Source organism: Lynx canadensis, chromosome C2 (assembly GCF_007474595.2).
Source record: "Lynx canadensis isolate LIC74 chromosome C2, mLynCan4.pri.v2, whole genome shotgun sequence".
In the NCBI taxonomy this organism is placed as follows: Eukaryota; Metazoa; Chordata; class Mammalia; order Carnivora; family Felidae; genus Lynx; species Lynx canadensis.
Genome location: NC_044311.2, coordinates 34041047 through 34067012, shown reverse-complemented (window position 1 = coordinate 34067012; position 25966 = coordinate 34041047). Strand labels below are relative to the sequence as shown.

At 51.9% G+C, this 25966-nt stretch overlaps 1 protein-coding gene across 1 annotated transcript in view; it reads right to left on the bottom strand.

The window, feature by feature from the left end:
- ESYT3 (extended synaptotagmin 3) overlaps window positions 1-25966 on the bottom strand; it is a 50823-nt gene that overhangs the window by 13315 nt on the left and 11542 nt on the right. Inside the window, exons 2-17 of the mRNA XM_030330435.2 lie at window positions 18737-18778; window positions 16404-16538; window positions 13162-13238; window positions 11593-11659; window positions 10869-10958; window positions 10289-10344; window positions 8967-9087; window positions 6713-6883; window positions 5952-6034; window positions 4072-4120; window positions 3701-3790; window positions 3151-3213; window positions 2989-3051; window positions 2369-2437; window positions 1285-1371; window positions 433-582 (exon numbers count right to left, since the gene is read on the bottom strand). Of these exons, the coding sequence (XP_030186295.1) occupies window positions 433-582; window positions 1285-1371; window positions 2369-2437; window positions 2989-3051; window positions 3151-3213; window positions 3701-3790; window positions 4072-4120; window positions 5952-6034; window positions 6713-6883; window positions 8967-9087; window positions 10289-10344; window positions 10869-10958; window positions 11593-11659; window positions 13162-13238; window positions 16404-16538; window positions 18737-18778 (1413 nt within the window). The remainder of the gene's footprint in view (window positions 1-432; window positions 583-1284; window positions 1372-2368; window positions 2438-2988; window positions 3052-3150; window positions 3214-3700; window positions 3791-4071; window positions 4121-5951; window positions 6035-6712; window positions 6884-8966; window positions 9088-10288; window positions 10345-10868; window positions 10959-11592; window positions 11660-13161; window positions 13239-16403; window positions 16539-18736; window positions 18779-25966) is intronic.

Genomic DNA, 25966 nt, shown 5'->3' with positions numbered 1-25966 from the left:
TGTGAATTCTAACGTAAGTATTTTCAAATGACTGAAGATGGAATAGAAACATCATAATAAAATACTATGAAAAAAGATAAAATCAGAAATACAAAACAGCCAATTAGTGGTCTAAGATGACAGAGATCTGAGGAAATTTAGAATGTAGCACCAGGAGATAAAGAAACAGAAAATATGACAGTGAGGTCAGGTCGGGACATGGAGGAGGTGGTGGTCCAGTGTAAGAATTCTAGAAGGAAGGATTAAAAGAATGGGAGAGGCAATATCTGAGGGATAATGGCTGACCATATTCCAAAGTTGACGAAAAACAGCAATCTATCTCCTAGCTTCTTCTCGGCACAGAGCAGGTACTTAGTGCTGGGATAGCCCACCTTGTTCCACGGCCAGAGCTCCACCCCTCACCTACCCTGGGGCACAAGAAGGGATGTTTACCCGAAGCACTAGCCTCATGGAGATGAGGCTGTCCAGGCCTGAGTGGTCCAGCTGAAAGCGCTGCTCCAGGGTGAGGTCTGTATAGGGTAGAATCTGGCACAGGGGGAACTCCAGCACTCCCAGAGCACACTCCTGGTCATCATCCAGCACCTGGGCAGTGGGCCAGTCGCAAAACAGGCTAACCCAGCCTCAGACCCACCACCGCCTTTCCCGAGTCTCAGTTCGCCTAAGTAAGCACTGTGCTTCTATTGGCCCCTGGCCCTGTTCTGAAAACCTGGGACTGGGACCAGGCCTGGTCCCTGTTTGCAGTCAGGGTGGAGGCAGTTATGATCTGTATGAGGCAGGGGCCAAATGCCCATGGCCACAGGGGCTTTAAGGGCTGATGAGCTGAGCTGCTCCATGAGGAGACATCCGGACAAGGCTGAGAGCCCCCAAAATTTGTTGGGTCATGAAATCTTGGACGAGTCATTGTTTGAGCCTCTATTTGCTCACGTGTAAAATAAAGAAGGTATCTCTTTTCCACAGATAGTTTTGAAGATTAAGTTATTGTTTTAAAGAAGTACATCATCATTGACGTCCAGGGAGGATTCCAACACAGGCCCCTCTGGGTGCTATGTAAAACCGGAAAGACTTGCAGGGAGAGAGCCAAGGGACGTGAGGGTTCGCCCTTCCACAGCCCTCTTTGCCCACCCACCAGCCCGTGAGGATGCGGGGCCTCCCACATCCTCTCCCACACACACAGGCTGACTTCACCACTGGGAGCACCTGCCTGAGGTGCACTTCAGGCTCCCCACCCCTCCTGCCGTAGACACCTCTTAGCCTTGTTCCAAGACCCGAACCTGACACACAAACCTTCAGATGCAGCTCCTCGGCTGCCACGTCGTACACAAAGAAGGAGAACACCTGGCTCCACACGGGGTCCTTGGTGTGGGGACAAGTCTGGGGATGGAAGAGAGAAAGATCGCTGAAGGGTCAGGATGGGCAGAGCAGGGTGCAGGCACCCTCTGCTCGCATCTGGCCACTCACCAGCACTGCCTGGGGGTCAGACCCACCCACACAGCTTCTGGGAGACTTTAGGGTGGGGCAGCCAGGTTCAAAGGCAAGGAGAGCTTTCCCAGGAAGGTTGGGGGTTTAATTTACTTACTTAAATTCAAGTTATTTAACATACAGTCTAGTATTGGTTTCAGGAGTAGTGATTCATCACTCACGTATGACACCAGTGCTCATGCCAACAAGTGCCCTCCTTAATGCCCATCGCCCATTTAGCCCCCCCCCCCCCCCCCCACCACACAACCCCTCCAGCAGCCCTCGGTTTGTTCTCTGTATTTAAGAGTGTCTTAGGGTTTGTGTCCCTCTCTGTATTTTATTTTTCCTTCCCTTTCCCTATGTTCATCTGTTTTGTTTCTTAAATTTCACATATGAGTGAAATCATATGATATTTATCTTTCTCTGACCTTTTTCACTTAGCATAGTGCACTCTAGCTCCATCCATGTTGTTGCAAATGGCAAGAATTCATTCTTTTTGATCTCCAGTATTCCAGTGTGTGTGTGCATATATGTATATGTACATGTACATGTATATATACATAGATAGATCTTTATCCATTCATCAGGCAATGGAGATGTGGGCTCTTTCCCTAAACTGGAAGTTGTGTGGGGCTGAAAGCATAGCAGCACTAGAACTCACTTCCAGGGGAGGGGCCAACAGGACTTCCATGGCTTTCTAGCATGTGCCCTTGGGTCAGTCACTCCATCTCTGACCCTCAGGTTCTTGAACTGTGCAACTATTTTGTGAGGTTGTTTTGAAGACACCGGGCCTAGAACGTGTCCTGACACCTACGAACACTGTTCTGTTCTCTAATCCCCTGCCTTTTGCTTCTCTCCTGTAAGGGGTGGGGCCCTCACTGTCCCATGGCTACACACCGAACTGTCTCACCTTGCTCGTTTGTGTCTTCTTGCCTACAGAGAGCTTGACATAGGAAGAAGGGTCTCTGCTCACTTTATTCTGTGGGGAACAGATGGACAACAATGAAAGTGGTACCAATGGTCTGAGACACCACCCCGACCAGCCTCACCTCCCAACCCCCAGGAGCATCAGTGGGACCTGGGGCCAGCCAATTGCTTCCCTCTGACAGAAGGCTACCCTGGTGCCCCCAGGTCCCTGGGCTGCCATCACTGTGAGCTCTAGGAAAGGGCTAACCCCAGGGGAGGCTCCAAGGTAAAGACAGGAGGCCCAGAGCTGGGCCTGGTTGAGCACACGCTCTTGTTCCCTCGAGCTATGGAGGCAGACAAGTTCTGGCTCTTCCTTTACCTTGTGACCTAGGTACTTAACGTTTCGGGTGCTACTTGTAAAATGGCAACAAAACGAGACACACTCATCATGGGACTCGGGATAACGAACGTGGGGGGTGGGTTGCAAAGCCCAGCGCCTGGCACACGGCAGACGTGGTGAATGGCACTCTTGTCATCCCTAGGCTGTGTGTGCACAGACAGTCTCCCATAAGACAGGGCTGTGGTTACTCTGAGGAAAAGGCGCCGTGACTGGCTTTCACTTACCTTGGTAAACCTAGGGAGTTTTTTGGCTCGATATTCGCCATTCAGGTAGTCAAAGGGGTTTCTCTGCAGCACAAGAATAGGATAAATGAATGACCCGTGGACATTTGCAAGAGACGGGCACAAGGCAAAGGTGTATGTGACACTGGGCATGGCACCACTCACCGGCAGGTTGCAGGCACTCTCCAAGAAAACCACGAGGATGGCAGTTGAAAGGCCACTATGGTCCTACAAGCACACACAGACTCTCACTCACTGGGTGCTGAAGCATTAGGAGACACAGACTGGTTTTGGAGAAGCCTATTCACGGCAGAAGGAAGCTAGCTAGCCAGACCTTGAACTCCAGACAAGCCCTACGATTGCCCACAACCTAGCTTTTTGTTGAGACTGAATCTACAACTGCAGCATGTCAGATTCAAGTCGGACACAGGGGTGGACTTCCTCAGGAACTGGGCTGACCAGCACTGACAGAGCTTTTAAGGATCCCATCTTCCCCGAAGATGGCTGAGCTGCTCGAGACTGCTGAGAGATAAGGAGCTGCCCGGTGTGGAGCTGAGGCCGAGGGACAGGTTCTGCCGAAGGTGGGGCTGGCTGGATGATTCTGTGAGCAAGATCTGGGGGCTTCATCTCGCCCCCTTCCACAAAGCTCATACAGGGACTGGCGGCCAGCCTCCGCACACCTTTCTGGTAGGGAACGCTGACACCCCACCCTTACCTGGGTCAGAGCTTCCGGGCTGGCGATCAGTGAAAGCCACTCCAGCTGCAGGTGCAGCCGCCCGCTGGTTGTGTCGTTCAGGACAAACCACTGCAGGAGGAGGGGGAGGAGGGGGAGGAGGGAGGAGGGTGAGGAGGGAGGACGGCTCCAGGAAAGGCCCACTGAGATGCTACCGACCCTCTTCAAGCAGTTCAATTCTGGGACCTGGTGGAGCCCTAATAGGGGCTTTAGGGCAAAGATGGCCCAGCCGGGCGGTGTGGGCTCTGGGCTCGAGGGAATGGGAGAGGTGGTTATAGAAGGCCAGAGCACTACACTTTGAGATGGAAACAAGAATGTCCATGGGGGATGGGGGGTTGCAGGCTCGACTCTACCTCATCCACCACTCTGTTCGTCATGACATCCCCAAGGCAGATCTGCAGGCTGGAACACACAGGGAGTCGGCTTAGCTCCAAGCAGGCAGGAAGCAGCATATCCGAGGGCGGCCCTCAAGACAGGGGACCTTAGGGGTGCCTGGGTGGCTCGGTTGAGTGTCCAACTCTTGATTTTGGCTCAGGTCATGATCTCAGGGTTTGGTTTCTGAGCTCGAGCCCCACGTCAGGCACAGCAGACAGCATGGAGCCTGCTTGGGATTTTCTCTCTCCCTCTCTCTGCACCCCCCCCCCTTCTCTTGCTCTCTCTCAAAATACGTAATGTAAAAAAATGGTTTATAATCTTTGAGGAAAAAAAAAGATGGGATCTTATTCATCTCAAGGCACCAGTGGTAAAGCGCTTGCCGCTCAAGCAAATGAAGGCCAGTCAGCAGGTGGCTCCAATCCCCAGAGGAGAACATGAGCAGGGGCTGCTGGGCACACTGGCTCTGGATTCCCCAGTGACGGTACTATGGGCATTTTGAACAGGATGATTCTTCTTTGTGAAAAACTGCCCATGCGTTGCATGGGTTTAGCTTCCCGGTCCTGTGTCCTCTAAACACCCGAGGCACCACCTCCCACAGTCATCATTAACGACCCCCAGGGCCCATCCATTTCCAACACTGCCCCAGGTGCCCTCCAGGGGATAAGTCTGGTTGGCATGTGTGTGACAGGAGGTGATGGAGACCTAACCTGACTGCAGCCCAAACACAAGACCCTGATAGCCAGAGGAGAAGGGGGGTGGAGATTAAGTCTGGGTGACTGTTAGAAATGTGCTTGAGCTCAGCACACGCTGGAAATCAGTAATATGCTGCATGAACTACAAGCCACACTTCTCATCTGCAACAACACAAAAACTGCAGCTTTTTCCGTTAAGAAGAGAAGGAAAAGAACATCTGGTGGGGAGCTGTTTCTTAGGGTGGCAGATGGCACCCCTCCCACTTTGTTTTGTTGCTTTTAAAATTACATGCTCGTGGAAACCAGCTAAACAATACAGGAGCAAGAAAGATTTGGGTGAAACTCTCTTTTCTGCCTCCTCATCCCAGGCCCCCTGAGGCGAGCGGTGTGAACAGTCTGCTGTGTGTCTCCTGTGCCCCTCTCTGTGCTCACACAAACATACTCCAGGGGTCCTCCCTGGAGACATGAAACCGCACAGGCCACACCCGGCTCCCGCCCCTTCCCCCCTCCCCACCCCTCCAACCAAGTCTTCCAGCTCAACACAGACAGACCCTGCTCGTCGTTTTTAAAAGCTGCAGAATATTCTGTAGTTTGGCAATGGCAAATCTATTCAAACACTCAACCAATATCCTCTGAGGCTGGACATTTGTGTTTCCAGCCACCACAGTTCTGCTCATTGCAGAGCACCCCACATATAATGCTCTGACTTTATGGGAGATTCCTGGAAGTGGGGCTGCTGGGCCAAAAGACATTTAAGTCTGAAGTTTTGATGGCCAGCCCCAGCCCCACCATCTCAGTCCCCCCACAGCCCTGAGTTTGGGTTCTGCCCCAGAGCGATAGGCCAGGACTCCTTGGCACTGGGAACCTGACCATCCATGCCGGCCCCGCCCCTGCACCTGCTCTGAACAGAGTCTAGCTACTGCACCAGGACTGCAGGACGCAGAGCCCATGGGACACAAACCTTGGGGCCCTCTGCATCCCCGTAGCTCAGCTCAGGGCCGGGCCCTCAGGAGACACCTAGGAAGGAGGTTAGTAGCAGGAACGTGGAATGACAGAGCAGGCTGCCTAATGCAGTCTGTGTCAGGTGACTGCGTGCTGGAGGCGAGGGTGCTGTGGCCGGAGGCCTGGCCCAGTGCCCCTGTGCCCAGCTCAGCCCTCCTCCTCACCTGCCCAGGAAGTCGTCCCTGTCGGGATCTTCGTCATACAGGTCCACCTCCAGGTCCTGCCCAGGGACTTCGTACACTATAAACTGGAACAAAAGACGGGATACTTGATCTGCAGGCCTCAACAGCTGATGAAGCCGACCTCAAGCATGACCCAGGGAGAGCCCAAGTCCAGCCCCACCACCTGCCAGCTCAGAGCCCTGGGCAGTTTCCTGCCTTCAACGCCTCTGGAGAACCCCACCTGAAAGAAGGGAGTGATGTCCTCCCCCGCGGGATGGGGAGGACGGGGGTCGGTGCTCAGGGGACAACGGCTGCTGTGTGTTCTGCATGGGGCTGGCAGCTTCTGGAGCACTTCATAGGCTGTGGGTGCTACCTTCAGGTAGTAGGGATTGTGGGTGAATTTAAGAACTTTAAGCTCCTGGTGTGAGGCTCTGGCAGCAGGGGAGGCTGGGAGGATTGGGGCAGAACTGACTCAGGTTCTCTCTTTTACTTTGATTTGAAAAATTCCAACAAATCTGACCGTAATGGGGAAAGGAGGTGGGAATTCACTTATGGGCTGTTCCTCCAGCAGGGCCACGGCAGCCCACCTCTGAAGCCTGATGGATGTGGGAAGGAGGAGTGATGCAGGCCCCCCTGCGTGTCCCCAAGGCCACTCCTCCGGCCCGGTGTTGCCACATGGGTGTGTGAGGCCCTCCCTTGTTTGTACCCAGCGTGACCCAGTGTGGAGCCCGGAGGGCATCAAAAGTAGCCGAGGAGACCCTCACCTCAAATACCTCATTCCAGGTGGGGTTCAGGTTCTTGTAGATGGTTCTGCTCCGGAAATGCTGTAGGCCAATGCTCACCTTGGCGTAGGGGTCTGACTTGCCTCGGATCCCCAGGAAGTTGTCCTTCTGAGCCAGCTTCTCTGCTTCCAGCAAGTGGACTCTGATCACTCCCTGGAAAATGCCCCAGCCCAGGGCTCACAGCTGCTTTCTGGGCTGTGCCCGCCCCCAAGGCCCACAACATCAGGGCCAAAGCCATCAGACATCATCCCAGCCCCGTCTCAGTGTCTCTGTTGTCTAGATGGGAGACAAGCCAGGTATGGCAGTTTCCTTGCCAAAGCCACGCAGCAAGTGATGGCAGGGCCCAGGGCTCTGTCCACTCATCACCATGCCCTGCCCGCATTCCTGGCCTTCAACCTGCCATGTGAATGGCTTGTTCAGCCGCAGCTATTTCCTCCTGTGCTGACGACCACCATCGGAGGAGGCTGCCTCCTGGATTCCCCCTCTCTAGAGGGGAACAAAGTTCTAGTCATTTCCTCCTGAGGCCCAGGTGTACACACCCCCGTGGGCACTGCGTGCGGCTGGCAGTGTGCTCATAAAGGCCCCACACTCTGGGCTTTGTCCTCAGACAGAATGGAACGCAAGAATTAGGAAGTACACTTCATGGGGCCAGGAGGCCTCCTGCCTAGAACCGTGTTTTTAAGTATCAGTAGATACATGTACGCTTAGGATGAGCACTGAGTACCGTATAGAACTGCTGGGTCACTATATTGTACACCTGAAACTAACACAACACTGTATGTTACCTGTATTGGAATTAAAATAAAAAAACAGCGACAGATACACAGGCATTTACCCTTTGACCCAGCAATCCCACGTCTAGCCCTAAAAGTATACTGCCAAAACTCAAAAAAGACACGTCCAAGGCTATTCGTGACAGTGCTATTTGTAATAGCAAGAGATCAACACAGCCCATTCAATAACCCCCTGCACACACACACCGTGGAGTACTGGGCCGCCGTAAGCAGGAAAGAGTTAGGGCCCTGTCTACCCTGTCACGGAGCGGTGCCCATGACATACGGAGTGATAAAAGCAAGGTGGAGAAAACTAGGTTGCTGCCATCCGTCAAAGAAGGGGAATATGACCATCATCAGATATGCACACACAACCATATCTGCAATATATCTGCAGCTGCTCATTTTAGAAAACCAGCAATGAACAGTGGAAGGATAAACCATTACTTAAGGGGGATGGTGGAGGTCAGGTGCAGGGAAGAAAGGATCGAAACCAGACCCCTTAAGATAGAATCCGTTTTTTATATTGGACTTCGGAAGCTTGCAAATATCTTACATGACTGTAAAAGGAAGTTACGGTAAAAATTCAGCCCTAAAAATAGAAAATGGAATGAAACCAATGTAAATGTTCATGGCCAGTTGTCGCAAACACGCAGAAAGCACTATTCCAAGTGAGTTTAAATGGTAGCAACTTTCCAGGACCTCTCGAGGGGGATATCCCCTGAGGACAGATTGTTCTCAGTAACAGAGGCGCAGGTGATGGGGTTGTTTGTCATTCTGAGATGGCCAAATTCAGCGTGGGGAGGCTGAGGGGACATATGCACTGCCGCCCTGCTCGCCCCGGGCCTCACCCCGGTGCAGCCTGAGCAAGCGATGCCTCTTACCTGGTGCTGGTGGAGAAATGGGCACGCACCCCCCTCCCGAGCCCCGCCTCGCAGCCCTGAAGGGCACCTTCTGTAGGGAGGCCATGTGGCTGTCCTCAGGGGCCTCCCAAGCAAGGCCCAGGATGTGGGGGGCAGGGGCAGTGGGACTGAGCACACAGCAAGGCCCACGTCCTGGCTCAACTGAATGTTCTTCCCAGTGTACCCCAAGGATTCTTTCCACCACCAAATAATGGAGTCGGGGGAGTCTCGTGTCCCTGAAGGGAAGACGGGAATCTCCTAGAGTTTCCTGGGGGCAGGGGTGACTGCCCATAGCCCCCAACGCAGGCTGCACAGGTGGGGGGTGGTGAGGGGGGACCAGCATCCAGGAAGGAATGCCACCTGGGTTCCGCCCCTCCCTAGATGGGTGGCTTTGGGCAAGTCAGTCAGTCTTCCAACGCTCGGTCCTTGCCCAATCAAACGAAGATGCCGTGCTCTCACCGGGCAGAGACCAGGCTTACGTACTGAGAATGCGTTCCCACCTCCAGCCTGAGGGTCCCTCAGCTCTGGGCCCAGTGCTCTGTGGCCAGTGCAGGTACTCACGCAGGGCAGAGGAAAGAGCAGGTTGGTCACATCCAGCCCCTTCTTCACAGGCACAGTCACGCGGTTGGGCAGTACCAGGTGGGCGGCGATGAGGTCCTCCAGCAGGCTGTCTGACACCTCGCTGGGGACAGTGGGCATGACCAGCTGTAAAGGCCGCCCACCCCTCCACCCGTCATCCCCAGAGCTCAAACCAGGAGCAGAGCGTGGTGGGGTGGGCCCTGCCCAACAGGGAACATCCCTGTCCCCAGCCTGCCTGGCTGGTGGGGGTGGGGGAAGATGTGGGGTTTACATTTTGACAGCCCCTGACCACCACCCTCTCAATCCCGCTCTGTTCTCTGAGGCATCCCAGCGTGGTAGCTAAGGGATGGCCTGGAGCCTGTGTGCAAATCTCGGTTCCACTACCCATGAGCTGGGTGACCTTGGGTAAGTCGATCACCTCTGTGGACCTGTTTCCTCATCTCAGAGAACAGCACCTGGCGCACAGTAAGTGCTAGCTAAGTGTTTGCTCCCGTAGCTCTTCTACTGGCTGACATCCCATCAGAGTTCTCTGCTCACTGCCTGACTCCCTCTCCCCAGCAGAGGAGCAGGGACAGTGCCTGGAACAGGCCTGGCACACAGAGCGGGTGCTCAGGAAATATCTGTTGAATGAAACAATGCGCCACTGGATTCTCTGCATCCAGGGGGCCGGGAGCAGTGGGATCGTCCCCAGGGAGTGAGCCAGTGGTCCTCCCCACAGGCGAGGGAGCTGCCTGAGCCCGGGGAGCCTGCTGGTGCTTGCCCTCGCCAGTCCAAACGTCCCTGACGCCTGGGGACACGTGTCCAAGTGGGCCTGGAGCCCTCCCCTACTCCTCCCAGGGGGCCTGAGGCTCTGAGTGCGGCCCTGCCACAGCCAGTCCCAGGAAGGGACGTAGAAGAACCGGGCTCCCCTTTCACTGAGGAAGAGCCCAGAGAAGTCACACAGTTGCTGAACAACAGAGCCAGAGAGCCTGCGCTCTCTCATTAGCCCACACAGCCTCCCCCAGGACATCTCCTGTGGCCAGTGTGTGCCCGTGCGTTTGAGCGTGCGTGTGTGTGCGTGTGTGCGTGTTTTCTAGGTGCAGTGCCTGCCCACAGAGGCCGAGCAACACTGTTAGCCTCCTGGTCCCACTCCGAACACACCAACACATTCCCCCCCCAGAGCAGGGACAGCTTGGTGCCACCCCGCTCCTCACACAGGAACCGGGAGGGAGGGCGCAGCCGAGGTGCAGCTCCAGTCACCGGATGCCCGTCTCTGGAGGGCCTCACTCTTGGGATCGGCCTGGCAGCTCTTGCAGTGCACTCACTTGATTCCTGGAGCATCCAGCAGGTTGGTCAGGCCTGTCCAGTTGATCTGCAGGTGCTGCAGGGGCAGAGGAAGGCTGTTAGGCTGGGAGAAGCCAGAAGCCCAGGGCTGGGTCCCTCTGCCAAGCGCCTCACACCTGCCAGCCCGGGGAACCCAGCCTGCTGGTGGTGGTGGGACCTCTGCAGGGGCGTCAGGCAGGTGAGGGCACCTCTCAGTCTTGCCTAGGCCTCGGCTTGGGTGGCTGGGGCCGTGAGGTCCGCTGCTCTCCTGCCAGGACCACACGGGAGAGCAGGGCACAGGGCCACAGGCCGGCCTGGACTGAGAGGTCTGGGTTACACCGTCTCCACCTCGGTCCCCCTGTGTGACCTCGGCAAGCCACTCTCCCGAATGTTTCCTGGTCTCAGGGAGAGCAGAGCCGAGCACCTCAGGCTGCCTTAGATGACATGAGACGAGCAGTTGGAGCAGCCAGTCTCGCCGGCCTTCGGCAGTTCCATTCTGGGACTCAGACCGGCTCCTGGGGCCCAGCAGGCGAGTGCTTTCTCACAGGGAACCGCAGGCCCGCGTCCGTCCCTGGGACTTACTGGCTTCTGAAGGAAGAACACGGTCACGGCTCCCACGAAGGGCTTGTCCACCAGGAGGGGCTCCAGGATGATCCGCAGCGTGCCCTGCAACTGGGTGGGCACAGGGGGCCGGTGTGGGACCTCAGCCCCCCTCCCCCCTGTACCTGCTGCGCTCTGCCGAGGCCACCCCCAAACGTCAGGGCCACCTGCTGTTCCAATAGGGACCACACTTGGGAAACGGAAATCTGCACACAGCTGTCATGCCTCTGCCGGCTACCAGGGGCCCCGAGCTAGCCACCACTGCCTTCCACGGGTGCGGAGGGCAATTTACTTTACCTCTTGCCCACGTTTCAGGCCAGCCCAGCCAGCGGGGACCCGGCTCCCGTATTACTCCTCTACCACAAGAGATCTCCACCTCCTCCTCCAACCGCCTCATTTCTAAGCACTGGTTCTGCATCACTCCATGAACAGAACCTTTCCCTTCCCTGGGCAGCTGATGTCGCCCTGGGGGGACTGTACAGAGGCAGGTGTGGGGCCATGGGGCCAAGCAGCAGGTTAATAAGGCCTAGACACCTCTTCACGGCCAGGCGACCTCAGGCCTGGAGTCCCTTGATCATCGTCAGGCTGTATTTGGTGCCTGCACCTTTTCTGCAGCCTGCTCCAGCATGAGCCCACTTCCCCCTGCCCAGCCTCCCGCCCCAGGGGCAGGAATGGGGGGTGGGCAGTCCCACCAGGCTCCACGTACCTGGATCCCGTTCACACCAGCCTGTATCTTCTGCAGCTCTGCACTGATCTCACAGTCCCCGATGTAGCTGAAAGTGGGGAGGGACGAAGGGCAGGTACACCACTCAGAGAGATCAGGAAGCTTGCCCAGCACCACACAGCCCAAGTCCAGGCAGCCAGCCACCAAGCCTGAGCCCCGTGTCACCTGGATATGGCCTCCCTAAAAGCCTTAGCCTTTCTCAGCTCTGCAAAAATACCGACGTGAGCCCAGATCCTGGGAGGCAGCTGCACCGGTCCTTTCACCCAGGTGCCTCATGAATATCCTCCCTACCTCCGCCCACAAGGGCGGTGGCTGTGGTCACCACTTTGCCCCATGACACCCCGAAGATGTGAAGGGGGGGCTCTCGATGAACATACTACCCAGTCCTCCGCTACTGCTGTGTGCCTGCCCCGTCCGTGTTCAGGTCTCTTCCCCAAGGACACAGGAACCTGAGTCTAGCTGGCAGCACTTACCAAGTAATGGGCACAGGGAGCCCAGATGGGCGCCTTGGAGGGTAAGGATCATAGGACTCTGTCAAAGGGTCCTCTAAGGGGATAGAGAGTGGGGAGGCTTTAAATATCTGCAGGACAGGCAGAGAAACTGGGTATCACAGAAATGCTGAGTACCCTCTGAAGAGCAGGGGTTGGGGGGGGAACCTGTCTGAGCTGACTGAGAAGCTAACTGAGTGCCAGATGACCCTGATGTGCCTCAACTATTCATGCAAGGATCCTGTGGCAGAGCTTTGGAGCCAAGAGTGACCAACAGCCAACATCATCCCAACACACTTGAGACCAGCCCTCAAATGGGGATGGGTGTTCCCAGAGTTGACTCTTGTCTTCCCAATATGCTCTCGGTGCCAGCCTCTGGGCTAAGGACAAGAAATGAGGCACTGGAGAGGAATGGCAACAATCTAGAACTTTAGGAGTTGATCCTTGGTCCTTTAAAGCAGTTCAGATCTCACCACCTCCAGGAAGACTTCCTGGATTGAATGTCCCTTCTCTCAGACTCAAGCCTGCTACAAACATCATTCCAAAGAGACTCCTTTGCCCAACCCGCTGAACTAGTCACTCATGTGTCTTTGCATCCTTGTTTTCCTGAGGTGCCACGACTCCAGTTCTCCCACAGATTTCTCACAGCCTGTGCTCAGAGCTCCCTGGGCTTTACCACAAGTCCCCATATCTTCTTGCCATACTTGCTCCCTCTTTCTACATCGTCTTTAAGGCAGCTGGTCTGACCCTCCAGGTGACTAGCCCTGACTTCCAAGAAAGTTCTGCTGTCTGGGCCTTGGCACCCGGAGCATGCCTGGTGCCTAGTCTTATGGGAGGAGCTGGGCCTGGGCTGATGGTCAAACAGCTGTGGCTTCCCTGGGACCATCCATTACTCCTGATAGTCTGCCCTGCTCCAGCCCAAGGTGGTATAGGTATGTCTGTTGTGAGGCACTTTCACACCCCAAATTCGAGTGTAACTATGCTACTCTGTCCTCAAACTGACTGTTCTCACACAGGGTTCCCCTGTGCCCTACACCCGGCCCACACAGGCAAGAGGGCTCACCATATCTGCAGGTCCAGGACCACCTGCCTTCGGTTGCGCTTGTTAGTGTGTGCCTTGACGCCGTTGACCCTGGGGCACTGGAAGAGAGGCCAGAGGGCTAGGTCAGCAGGGATCTGGCAGCAAGGGATGGCTGCTGGCCCCTTGCCCAGCACCGGGCTTTGTCCCCAACAACCAAGGTGGCCTCTGCATTCCCGGGATGAGGCACAAACAGAAATTCACGCTGCTGCATCTGTCCTGGGCACTGTGATACTTCCCTCCCTAGAACGCACACCCTTTCTTCTCTCTCTTAGCGCAGGTATTTATGGAGTACCTGCTCTGTGCCAGGCACTGGACTGGGGAGAAGGCCAGGAGCAAGACAGGCTGAGCCTGCCCTCATGGGTTGGAAGCCCAGCAGAGGAGACAGTGGTGGGGGAGGGTGTGATGAGATTCAGCCCCTTGCTGTCACATGGGGATCTGGAGATTTCAGGAGCAACCTCCCCTGGTGTGGGCAGAAGTTAGTGAAGGCTTCCTGGAGGAGGAGGCATTTAAACAGTTCTGGCCTATGAGTAGGAGTTGGCCACCCAAGGGCAAGGGAAAAGGGCAGGATCCCTGGCTGTGGGATCTGACCCTAGAAATTAAAGTGCCCTGCCCTTGACCCACCCTCCATGACCCAGGGTCACGGTGCCCCAGCCTCTGGGGCTGAGGGCTGAGCTGCTAAGTAATGCCTCCTACCCCGGGTCTCTTCGCCTTCTGTTAGGAAGCTAATGGGCACTGGAATGGGGGTCTGGTTATTATTTACGAAGAATAAAAAGTAAGTATCATTTGAATTTGAGTTATAGTCATGCTGAAGTAGTGAGGGTTGAAGTTCACTAATGTTTGCAATCTAGTTTGAAATGCATTTTAAAAAAAGATGACGAGGTGGGGGACTGGGGTGGCTCAGTCGGTTAAGCGTCTGACTTCGGCTCAGGTCATGATCCAGTGCTTTGTGGGTTCGAGTCCCGCATCGGGCTCTGTGCTGACAGCTCGGAGCCCGGAGCCTGCTTCGGATTCTGTGTCTCCCTCTCCCTCTCTGCCCCTCCCCCACTTGCACTCTGTCTCTCTCACTCTCTCTCAAAAATAAATAAATGTTAAAAAAAAGTTTTTTAAAGATGATGAGGAAAAATAGATGCATGGATATGTGCTAAAGCAAATACAGCAACAGGTTAGCAGTTGTTTGATCCAGATGGCTCGCGGCATAATACTCTCACGTCTTCTGTATGCTGGAGATTTTTCACAATGAAATGTTGGAGAAAAAAATTCGGTCAACCACACTAGAGGATATTCCATTATCTTTCTGTTCTCCCCTTAGAAAGCGCCATTTACAAATGCACTGTCACATGAAAAGCCTATCCAAGAGAATGGAACCAAAAATGCAGGGGAAAAAGTATTAATAGGGATATCTCGAGTGGTTTAATTAAAATTATTATGTAGTCTTTCCAGTTTGTGATATGTGTGCTAGGTCAGCTTGTTTAAATATTATATAGTTTGCCGTGGTTTGTTTTGCCATTCTTTCTCATATTTATTTAATATGTATTTTTGTCCTGATTTTATATTTTTGTTTTTTGTTTTTTTTTTGAGAGAGAGCGAGAGCACGCATGTGAGCAGCAGAGGGAGAGAGTGAATCTTAAGCAGGCTCCACGCCCATCATGGAGCTGGACACGCCCCTGAGACTGTGACCCGAGCTGAAATCAAAAGTTGGACGCTTAACCAACTGAGCCACCTGGGCGCCCCATGTTCTTTTTCTTTCCTGTAGAAGCTTCAGGCCGCGTCCACCCTGGCCTCCAGGGCCTTCGTATTAAAGACCCAGAAAAGCCAGTGGAAGACTGGGGAGCAGGGCGGGGCACTGTAACGGACTTCCCACAGCCTGGAGCCTCTAGGCCTGCTTCTGTTGTGACAAGGGACGACCTCCCAGCAGCATCACATCCCACAGGCATCGGGCTCTGCGGTAAACACAGCAGTCTGCCGGCTCCTTAGCTCTGAGCCTGCTGAATCCTTCAAATGCCAACTCAGACATCACCCACTCCCGGCAGCCTTCCCTGACTACCCCATTCCCCTCCACTCCTGAATTCACGCATTCCTCTACCACTGTGCGTACTCGGCCCTGTTGAGGTCCACCAGTTTATGCGTCCGCCTCACACAGGACAGTGACCTTTCTGAAGGCAGGCGCATAGCCACGCCCACTTCTGTCTACGGTGTCTCACTCACAGCCATGTTCCATCAAGTCTACATGAACGAACCAGGGGATGGACAAATGAACCAACAGATGCTGGGACAAGTCAGTCCTGGCTGAGTCCGAGTGGCATAAACCAGAATCTCCAGGGCTCAGGCGGCTAGCGGGGCAGAGTTGGGACATGCCCTGGGGCAGGCAGACGGCTCTCCGCAGGCTGGCCTGCACCCTGGCACCTGCCTGCCCCACAGCAGACCACACGCTGGGGCCTCTGATTTCCCCAGTGATGGACATCACAGCAGTTCTCTGCCTGGAGGATGCTTTTTTTTTTTTTTTTTTTTAAGTCAACTCTACACCCAACATGGACCTCAAACCCATGACCCCAAGATCAAGAGTCATGTGCTCCATCGACGGAGCCAGGCCGCCAGGGGCTCCTGGGGATGAATTTTCAAACAGCAAAAATAAGACTCACAGCAGTGGGGCACTTTAGGGCAGCAGGAACGGGGCACGAGGGTGGACTAGGAAGCTGTCAAGAATAAGGACCTGATGTTGGGTATGTCAGATGCAAACCTCACCCATCCTGGGTCACCTATTATCTTCACAGAACTAGGGTTGGGCTTGCGACGCTGCTTGCGAGAACCAATCATTTGGTAGAGAACTATCCACTGTGTTGAGGCACTACCTCTCTCCGTGAAGGTGTGCTCTCCCAAGCTGATGCCTTAGCAAGCATGACTTGTACATCTTTGTATCTGGCCGACTGCCACTGCCTGGCATGTTTCCAAAATTTGGCTGCAGAAAGGTGGACTTATTTCCCATCTTTCCTTTTTGTTCTCTCCGAGCCAGGCTTCCTTAGACCCTGCAGAGACGGTGGGGCCGGGACTCAGGGGTGAGGGGTCTATACTGAGGCTGAGAGGCTGAGAAGGGCAGGTGGCGGCCAGGCCCCCAGCAAGGTCCCCTGGGATGTTCTCAGTCAGGAGCGAGTGACCTGGGGCAGGGTCTGGGACAGAGAAAAGGCTGCAGAGCAGATACAGGCTGCCCCTCCTGAGACATCACCCACCTTTTGTCCAAAGTAGAGCTTGGTGAAGGTGAAGGTCTTCAGGTGGATGCTCTTCTCCCGGATCTTGGGCTCGAGTTTCTCCCGGAACTTGTTCTCCATGATCATACTCAGGTAGGGCCAGATCTGAGAGATGATCTGTGACCACAGAAAGAGGCTCTTAGGGGTCAGGTCTGTTTCCCCCACCCGAAACCCAGGGCTACCCAGAGCAACCTGGCCCCGGGGGGGGGGGGTCCCATGGCCCTTACACTGCAGCGCCCACAGGCCTGTCTGCCCACCCATCCACGCAACTGTCCGTCCATCTATCCATCAAACATGGCATAACTACAACAGTTGTTCTCACTCTGGCCCAGGCAGTGGGACCCCAAGACTTGGTGCTGTTTTGCAGAACACCACGAAATGGTCACTCAACTTAGTATTATGAAACTTTTGGTTCACTGCTAAAATGTAAGCTATCAGAATCAACATTGTGGTGTAACCAGGAAGGAGCAGGTGCCAGAGGCTTAAGGAAAAAGAATCACAGAAGAGAAAGTTAAATTGCTTCCTGTGGATTTAATTTTTTCTAACAATCAAAAAAAGGCTGCCTTGGGCTGATCTCTGCAGAATGACTCATGGCGTGGGTCTGGGAAGTAAGCATGGGACAGGGGAGAGGGAGGCAGCAGAGAGCGGTCATAGTTTAAAGATGCAGTTCCCGTTCCCCAGACCCAGCATCGGAGGAGCCCGAGGCTGAGAGGTTTCAGGGCACCACTGCCTCCATCTCTCTCAGGGGCCCCGTTAGGGCTGGTCCCATCTTCCTGCCTCACTGCTTTGTTGTCTACTGAGTGCATCCTGAGCATGAAGCTCCATGGGACACACTGGGTGCCCCAGTGTGTGGTTTGTCTACACAGTTGTCTCCCCACCCGTGCCCTGAACTGAGGGTGGGAGCCTCATCCCACAGTCATACATCCCCAACACTTTGTGTGGGACTCTGCGTGTCAGTGTAAGAAAGAAAGATGTAACACACGAGGGCACCCATGAACTAGGGGACACAGGCAGGAGGGACTCCCCTTTGTGGGCACAGAACAAGGTCTGTCCCAGGGGCCCTGGGCCCAGCATTAATCCACAGAAATCTGGTCACTCCTCTGAAAGCAGCAACCTACTTCGTCCAACTTCTACCCGTAGGCTGGGAGCAGTGTTCTTTTTTCCTTTTTTTTAAAAATGTTTATTTATTTTTGAAAGAGAGAGAGAGCGCGTGAGCAAGCAGGGGAGGGGCAGAGACAGAGAGAGGGAGACACAGACTCTGAGGCAGGCTCCAGGCTCTGAGCTGTCAGTACAGAACCCGACGCAGGGCTCGAACCCACAAACCATGAGATCATGATCTGAGCCAAAGTCCGACACTTAAATGACTGAGCCACCCAGGCACCCCTGCTGGAAACGGTTTTTGATCCACACGGCATTGACATCTTTGGTAACACAGAACCATCAACTTTGGCTCAAAAACCATCAGGAAGTCTTTTCTTAGACCTAACTTAAGTCGTTCCTGCTATGGCTGTTCTAACCAGAACAGAGGCAAGATTTATATTAGAAAAAGTCCTGAGTCAGAATCCTTGAGTGGGTGGGAGGATCCACAAGCTGTCACATTTAGGGGACAGATGTGGGCTGTCCAGATAGGGGCCAGACTCTGTTTCCTCATCTGTAAGAAAGGGCTAGACCCAGAGTTGGAGCCCGGGGGCCCCCCTGAGGCATCTGGGAGCAGAGCCTGCTGGGAGTTCCCTGAATGATCTAACAGTAGTCACACCAGTGATGACAGTGTTCATGACGTCCCAGGCACTGTGGGGCACTCATTACCTCATTAACCCTCACAGCCTCACAAGGCAGGGACCGTAATTATTCCTGTTGCACAGATAGGGGGAACCAGCTCTGAGAGGTGAGGCGGCCTGCCCAGGGTTGCAGTCAGTGCTGACAGATCTGGGCTGGAGACCAGGTGAAGTGTGGCCATGGCCTTCCTCCCTAGGCAGCACTGATCTTGGCCTCATGGGCCACTGGGGGTGCTGCATTTTTCTCTATACTTCTCTGTGTTTTCTAACATTTCAGCTGTGGCCATGCATTAATTTCACACTAAAATAAATTTTGTTTTCTTTTGTTTTGTTTTAAATAGAATCATTGGTAATGAGAAGATCCCGGAGGGTGGGAAGGGGAAGAAACGGGCAGAAGGCAGCCGGCAGTTACTGCCAGGAGGCCCCTGTCCCTGTGCGTGGCATCACCGTCGCCCCGTCCCCGGGGTCCCTCAGCCTAGGGCCACCAGGAGGATGAGGCCTAGAAGGAAGCCAGCCCTGCCGGACCCACCCCGGCCTTACCTTATTGGCCCACTCGACCCGCTCCACATCTGGGAAGTGGATCTAGGGAACAGAAACCCCAAAGGTAAGTTAGACCGAACACCTGCCCAACCCCCAAAAACCCAGAAGCGCAGCAGCCGGGCAAGTTCCCGCTCCCACCCCACACACACCTCTGCTCTTCCTCCCCGCCCAGCACCCACTTGGCCAGAGACTCAGCCAGCCCTGCCCCGGAGCGCACCGTCTGGTGCGGCAGGCAACCAGACCGTACCAATGCACGGCCAACACTGACACTACTGGGCTCGGAAGCCCTGCACGCGGGTGTGCGATTCTGTGGAGACTGCTTCTCTCTCCCGCAGCCCCCTCCCCCTCCCAACTGCGCCTGCAGCCCACAGGCTGGAAGAGCGGGGCTGGAACCCCTTCGCTTGCTTATGCAAATAAGACCTTCCTTCCCGGTGGATACACACAATCCCCACCCGGGCTGGCCCAGGGTACCACCCGACTTCGTTCCTTGCCTTTCCCTCCTCCTTATTCCTTTTAATGCCACAAGTAATCATGGACTCTGGAGAAAAACTAGAAAATACAGCTAAGCAAAAGGAAAAATATTTTATCACAGAATGCCAAGGGACAACCACCGTTAACAGGTTCAGCCTATTGCGGAAACAAGGCTATGTAGTTCCCACAGAAATTGAAGTCACCGTGTGTTTTGGTAGTCTGCTTTTTTCCACCTAGTGTATGTAGGATTGTATTGATTCCTAAGGTAACAACTGCCCGTTTGAAAGCCATTTTCATAGGCAACTGGAGAATGGAAGTGCCCCCCTCAGCTCCCAGGAGCCCCTCCCCAGCAGGCCAGATCTGTGGTCACATAGGGGAGCTTCCTTCAGGTCACAGCCCCTAGCCACTGTGCCTGCCAGGTGAGTCCTGCCACTTCCTTGGGTCAGGGAGGGAGCTTGGGGGGGGGGGGCAGGTGAAGCAACAATCCTACTGGCTAACCTTTGCATCACCTGAGGGTGCTTAAGCCCTTCCTTGCAAGAGTCTCAGTCTCTGCCAGTGTCTGAGCTTCTCATAGACCCCCACCCCATCCCCCAAGGTTCTCAGGGACAAAGGGGTAAGACTGTAGTGGTACCTGGCACAAAATAGGGATCAGTAAATGGTAGCAGTGGCTACCATCACTGTCACCAAGTCCTCTGAGCACAAGGCCAACTCAGGATCAGATTCATGGTGGGCATTGGAACTCGCAAGGTCAGAAAAGGAGATTGTCCATGCATTTCACACTCCTAGTGCACACCAGGCCCTGGGCTGGCTCTGGGGATGCCCTGAAGGCCTAAATGTAGACCCCGGCCTAGACCACTTGCCCAAGAGGAGAGCCATTCCCAAAGGAGTGATAAGCAATTCAGTCCTCTTAAGGAGTTTTTAACAACCTTGAGAAGTCAAAGAAGCCTGGCGCTTCTGAGACTCCTGGAACATTGAACCATTCTCCCAGCCCCAGTTCCCCCAGCCCTGGGCAGTGATCCATATAAACTTGGACAAGCATCTAATAGTCTCAGGTGCTAAAGGAAAATCACTGCCTGGTTCCCAGGGGGAGGCTGACTCAGTCCACAGGAACAGAAGGGAATGGTGGGAAAGGAACCTTGAGGGAAGTAGGCAGGAATTAGGGTCAGCCCATCCATTTCAGCTGGGGAGAAGCAGCCTACTCACCACCCATTCCCTGCTGCTGCCCTGGGTCAGGTCCTAAGCTGGTAGCAGGCAAATGGAGGGTGAGACCCTTTCATTGCTCCCTATCACACTGCCCACTAAAGCACACTAAAGAAAAAGCTCCTGCACGTGGGGCTGAAACAGACATCCCCACTGCTCTTTGGTTGCTCCACTCATTACTATCTTTGACTTTATTTCTTCCAGGCAGCCTTTCCTGATCTCTCAAGTCAGAGACAGGTGTCCCTATTATGTGTCTGCTGGTTCTCCTTTGAGACACTTAACACACCTTAATAGACCTGCTTGTCTGCCTGCCTCCTTACTAGACTGGAAGCTCTCGTGGGCCGACTCGGCCGTGTTCCCTATTAGTGCCTGTCCCTGACACATGAATATCTTAATAAATATTTGTGGAATGAATGAATGCATAAATGTATGCAAGGTTCTTGCCCTCAAATAGCTCCTAGGCTGGTAAAGGAAGCAGACAATAAACAGATCATTCCAAGTACAGGATCAATACCAAGGTGTGGGGAGTGGGACCCCCACAAAGGAGAAAAGTGGGTTACAGCTGGGCTTTCACTGGCACCTTTGTCCCTCTGCTGCTCAAGCCTGCTGGCTGGACCCTTCCCTCTCCTCCGTCCATCCTGCCCCCTGCACTCCCAACTTACCCCGGGGCAAATCTTATGTGCACACCCCTTCCACCGACCCCCTGACTCTCCAGGGGAGGACCCAGAGGAGGTTCTGTACTCCTGGGAACTGGGTTCTGATCTCCTGCACCCTGGAAAAGTGATCCAGCTTGGCAGGTCTAACGCTGGCCACACTTGGGAGCCGGCTGAACGAAGATTCCTGAGCTGCCTCACACCTACTGACTCACAGTGTTTCAGGGTGGGGCCTTGCAATTTATTTTTAACAAGCTCCTGGCAGGATCCTGGAGTTCCATCAGGGTTGGCATCAATGACCAGCCCGCCCCTTCCTTTAGAGGGGCCCACACTCACCCTGACAATGCAGACAATAGCGGGATGTCCAGGGCCCACACTGTTTTCATGGTCTCTTGGCCAGCTGCACTTGTGTTGAGGCTCCCTGCTAAGAGAGTCCCCTAGAAAGTGAGTCTGAATGCCCTGACAAGAGCAGCAATTCAGGCCAGGAAAGGAAGAGACCATCAAGTCTCTACTCTGCCTTAGGCATCCTGCTGGCTCTCCCTCGGCCTAAATCTCAGCACCTACCGTGACTCGCCAGTGAGCTGATTCAAGAGCCAGGCCACCTTCTCTGTGATGGCCCTAGAGTATGTCCTGGACCAGAGGATGACATCAGAGTGATGGACATTTAGGAAGCAATTACTCAGACCCAATGTTCCCTCAGTTTGATGGAGACAAATTAGTCATATTTCCATTATAGTTAGCCTTTTTTTTCCCCTACTCCAAATTCTCAAAGTTATTGCATGCTTTTATCTATTGGCTTTATATTTTAGCTTTTCCACTTAGGTCTTCAATCTGTCTGAAATTTTTTATAGTGGATGAGATAGGCCTCTACTTTCACGTCTCTCCACATTCTAAGGCAGCAATTTTCTAGTATCACATACCAAAAAAAAAGTCCATCTTTCCTCCTGACTTGTGAAGTGACTTCCCTCATATGTCAGTTTCTGCTGTGTACTCTGGTGTGTTTCTGAACTTGGCATTGAACTCTGTGGTCTGAGGGGCGCCTGGGTGGCGCAGTCGGTTAAGCGTCCGACTTCAGCCAGGTCACGATCTCGCGGTCCGTGAGTTGGAGCCCCGCGTCAGGCTCTGGGCTGATGGCTCAGAGCCTGGAGCCTGTTTCCGATTCTGTGTCTCCCTCTCTCTCTGCCCCTCCCCCGTTCATGCTCTGTCTCTCTCTGTCCCAAAAATAAATAAACGTTGAACTCTGTGGTCTGATTGCCTGTTCCTTGCCAGTCTCACACTGTGCTAATCACTCTAGCTTTGCAACATGACCGGGATTGGGTGATTCCCTCTGTTAGCTTTTCTTTTTCAAACTGATTTAGCTAATAGGAGTTATTTATACTTCCATATGAATTTTGGAATCTTGTCAATCTTCCCTCCAAAAAATCCTCCTGGATTTTGATGGTTATATTCCAGAACTTATAAATTTGTAGGAGAAATGACAGCTTTACAATACTAAGTTTTATAGCCATGAGCAGAATATTTCCCTTTATGAATCACATTAGGTTGCACTCACATTTGAGATCATAAACCTTTTCCTATAAAAATCCCATATATTTTTGTAGATTACTTCGTGGGTTTTGCAGTTATTAAAAATGGTATTTCATTTTCTGGGCAACTTTGTTGAAATTTGTTGCTAGTTCTAACTGTTCATGAATTCACACAGATTATTTATACACATCAATAATCTCCAGTAACAATTTTTTTCTTACCTTCTCTTAGTTTGTCTTTTGGTCACGCCCAGTAGCAGTGATTGCGAACAGCTCTACCTTGTTCCTGGCCTCAAATGGAAGTTTTTCCATGAAGTGTGATTTTTGCTGTAGAGTTTTAGAGGACAGCCCCTATCAGGTTGAGGAAGCTCTTCTCAATAACTTAATTTGCAAGGACTTTCATTATAAATGGGTATCGAACTATATTCAACACAATAGATAGAGACAATCATGTAATTTTTTCCTCTTTGTCCATTAATGTGGTGAACTTAACTGATGTTTCTTTATAAAACAAAACCATTTCTAGTACTCAGGAAACGCCCCATTTGAAGTAATACATTTAGGTAGCCTGATATCTCATTTAGGTTTTATACACTTAGGATTCAAAGTGATACCTACAATTTTCGTTCTTGTGCAATTCACACCCAGTTTTGGTACAAAGATCTTACAATAAATTATAAAACTAGTGGGACAGCTTTTCCATATCTTCCTATTTTCTGAAATAACCTGTAAATAATAGGAATTATTTCATTTAAAAGAAAAAAAAAAAAAAACAAAACTGGTGCCTGGGTGGCTCAGTTGGTTAAGCATCCAATTTCAGCTCAGGTCATGTTCTCCTGGTCTGTGAGTTTGAGCCCCGCGTCAGGCTCTGTGCTGACAGCTCAGCCTGCTTCAGATTCTGTGTCTCCTTCTCTATCTTCCCCTCCCCCGCTCATGCTCTGTCTCTCTCTCTCTCAAAAATAAACATTAAAAACAAAAAAAGGAATTATCTGGTCAATGAAGTTTAATGCATCTTAGCTATAAAGCCATCTTGGCCTGAGGCTTTTTGGGGTAGGAAGTTACCATTCCTCTTTTTAGTGGTTAATGGTGTATTCAAGGTCTACTTATCTCTTATTGTGGCAATTTCGGCATTTATATTTTTCTAGAAATATAGTTTATATAGGCTTTCAAAGGTATTGATATATATTTGCTTATAATATTTTATTATTTTTAAAATGTTTATTTATTTTTGAAAGAGAGGAGTGCGAGTGGAGGAAGTGCAGAGACAGGGAGGGGGGACAAAGGATTCTAAATGGGCTCTGCGTTGACAGAAGGGAGCCTGATGCAGGGCTCGAACTCAGGAAATGTGAAATCATGATCTGAGCTGAAGACCGAAGCTCAACGGACTAAGCCACCCAGGCTTATAATATTTTATTACTTTTAATCTGCTTTATCTATAGTTATTTCTGCATTTATCCCATATTTTATTTTCTTCTTTTTCTATTTTTTAATAGGTCTAGCTTGACAAAGGTTTTGCCCATTGTATTGATCTTCTCAGAGAACTAGCTTTAGTTGTTGTTAATAGTTTTCTTTCCCCTTTACCATTATATTAAAATTTTTGTTCACTTTCATCGTTATGTTTTTTATTTCCTTACCTATTTCTTTGATCTAAACCTGTTGCTCTCTTATGTTCTTGGAGTTGAATTTATTTTCAGTTTTTGGTTTGTGATAAATTCAAAGTTTAAATTCCCTATGATTTTGGCATAGTGTTTTCATTATTTACCTCCCATTTTTTTTTGTCGTTTCCATGATGACTACGTTTTAAACAATAATTTTTTACAATAAGTACTATTTTTAAATATTTAGGCATGTGAGGTTTCTAACACTGCTTATTGCTTTCTGATTCCATTTCTTTATGGCCTGCACAGTCTGTAGGATGGCAGTCCACTGGAATATATTGATAATTCCTTTGTGGCTTAGTGCATGATTAATTGTTATGGCTGTTCCATGTATGATCAAGTTATTAATCATGTCCTTTGTAAAAAAAAAAAAAATATCATGCCTTTCAACAATTCTTTATCCTTGTTTCCTCCTTGCCTACTTCTCATTTTCAGAGAGGAATGTATTAGAGTTTCCAAGTCCAACTGTTGCTTTATCTTCTTCCCTGTGCAGTTCTGTCAGTTGTTGGGTTTTTTATTTCAAGTTTATATTATGCAGCATATATATGTCCATGACTGTTATCTTTTAAAATTACTATTCCTTTTATAATGACAGAACATCCTTGTCTTTAGGATATATCTGAGCTACATTCTACTTTATGTGATATGAAAATTGCCACTCTAGCTTACTTTTGTTTCAAAGTTGCCCAGTTGTATCTTTTTTCCACCTTATTTTCTAACTTTTTGAGTTCATGTGATCTCATGTCATTTAAAACTCACCTTAGTCCCTTTTTAGCTCCATTTTACAGATAAGGAAACTAAGGCTCAAAAAGGTTACTTACAGGCACCAGCTGCAGAGTGCCAGAGCGGAATCACAGACCCAGGTCGGTCTCACCACAAAGTCCCTGCCTGTCCACCCCACCCCTCTCACTCCTCTTAAGAAAACCTTACATAGTATTATCTTTTCCTCTTTTATAGAAGGTCTAATTTAGCAGAGGGTTGCCCTCATGGGACCGGAGTCTTCATTAGCAGGCCATGCTTTATAGCTTACAAAGGACATTCCACAGACACTTTCATTTCATCCTCCTAATACTCCATAAGGTGTACAGCAAAGCTACAATTATCCTCATTTTACAGATGAGGAGAGGCTCAGAGACTAGTTGGTACCTGCCAAGATCACCCAGGTGACCAGAACTCAGATTTCACCCGCATGTAATTTGAGCCCAGCCTTCAAGCCTTTTTTCTCCCTGCCTTCTCCACCAGAAGTGTCAGCATTTGAAGTGCATTTCTTAGGGTCAAAGTAATCTTTGTGCATTTAAAATTTCACCTCTGTAAGCCTTGGTTTTCTCATCCGCAGGATGGGTACCATGCTACCAATTTCACAGAGCTCCTGAGTGAGTAAATGAGACAATGCGTGTAAGTGCTCGGTACCCTCCCTGGCTCAGAGTAAATGCTCCAGAAGCTGTTACTGTTGTTGGCAGTTGTATAGACCCTGAAGGTGCAGACACTGACGTCTTTGTCCTCAGGTACATGCCAAGAACAATGTCACCTGGGCTATGCGTCCAGTTCTGTCTGACCCAAAGCCCAGCAAATTCTCTACGGGCTCCCCAGGTGCTTGCGGCTCTGCACTTTGGGAAACACTGAGAAGAGAGTCAACACAGCGAAAGCGCCTGAGGCTGAAGGAGGACCACAGTTGAGTGTTGTTTCCCCGGCCTCTGCTGATTGGCTGAGGGATGCGCCCCT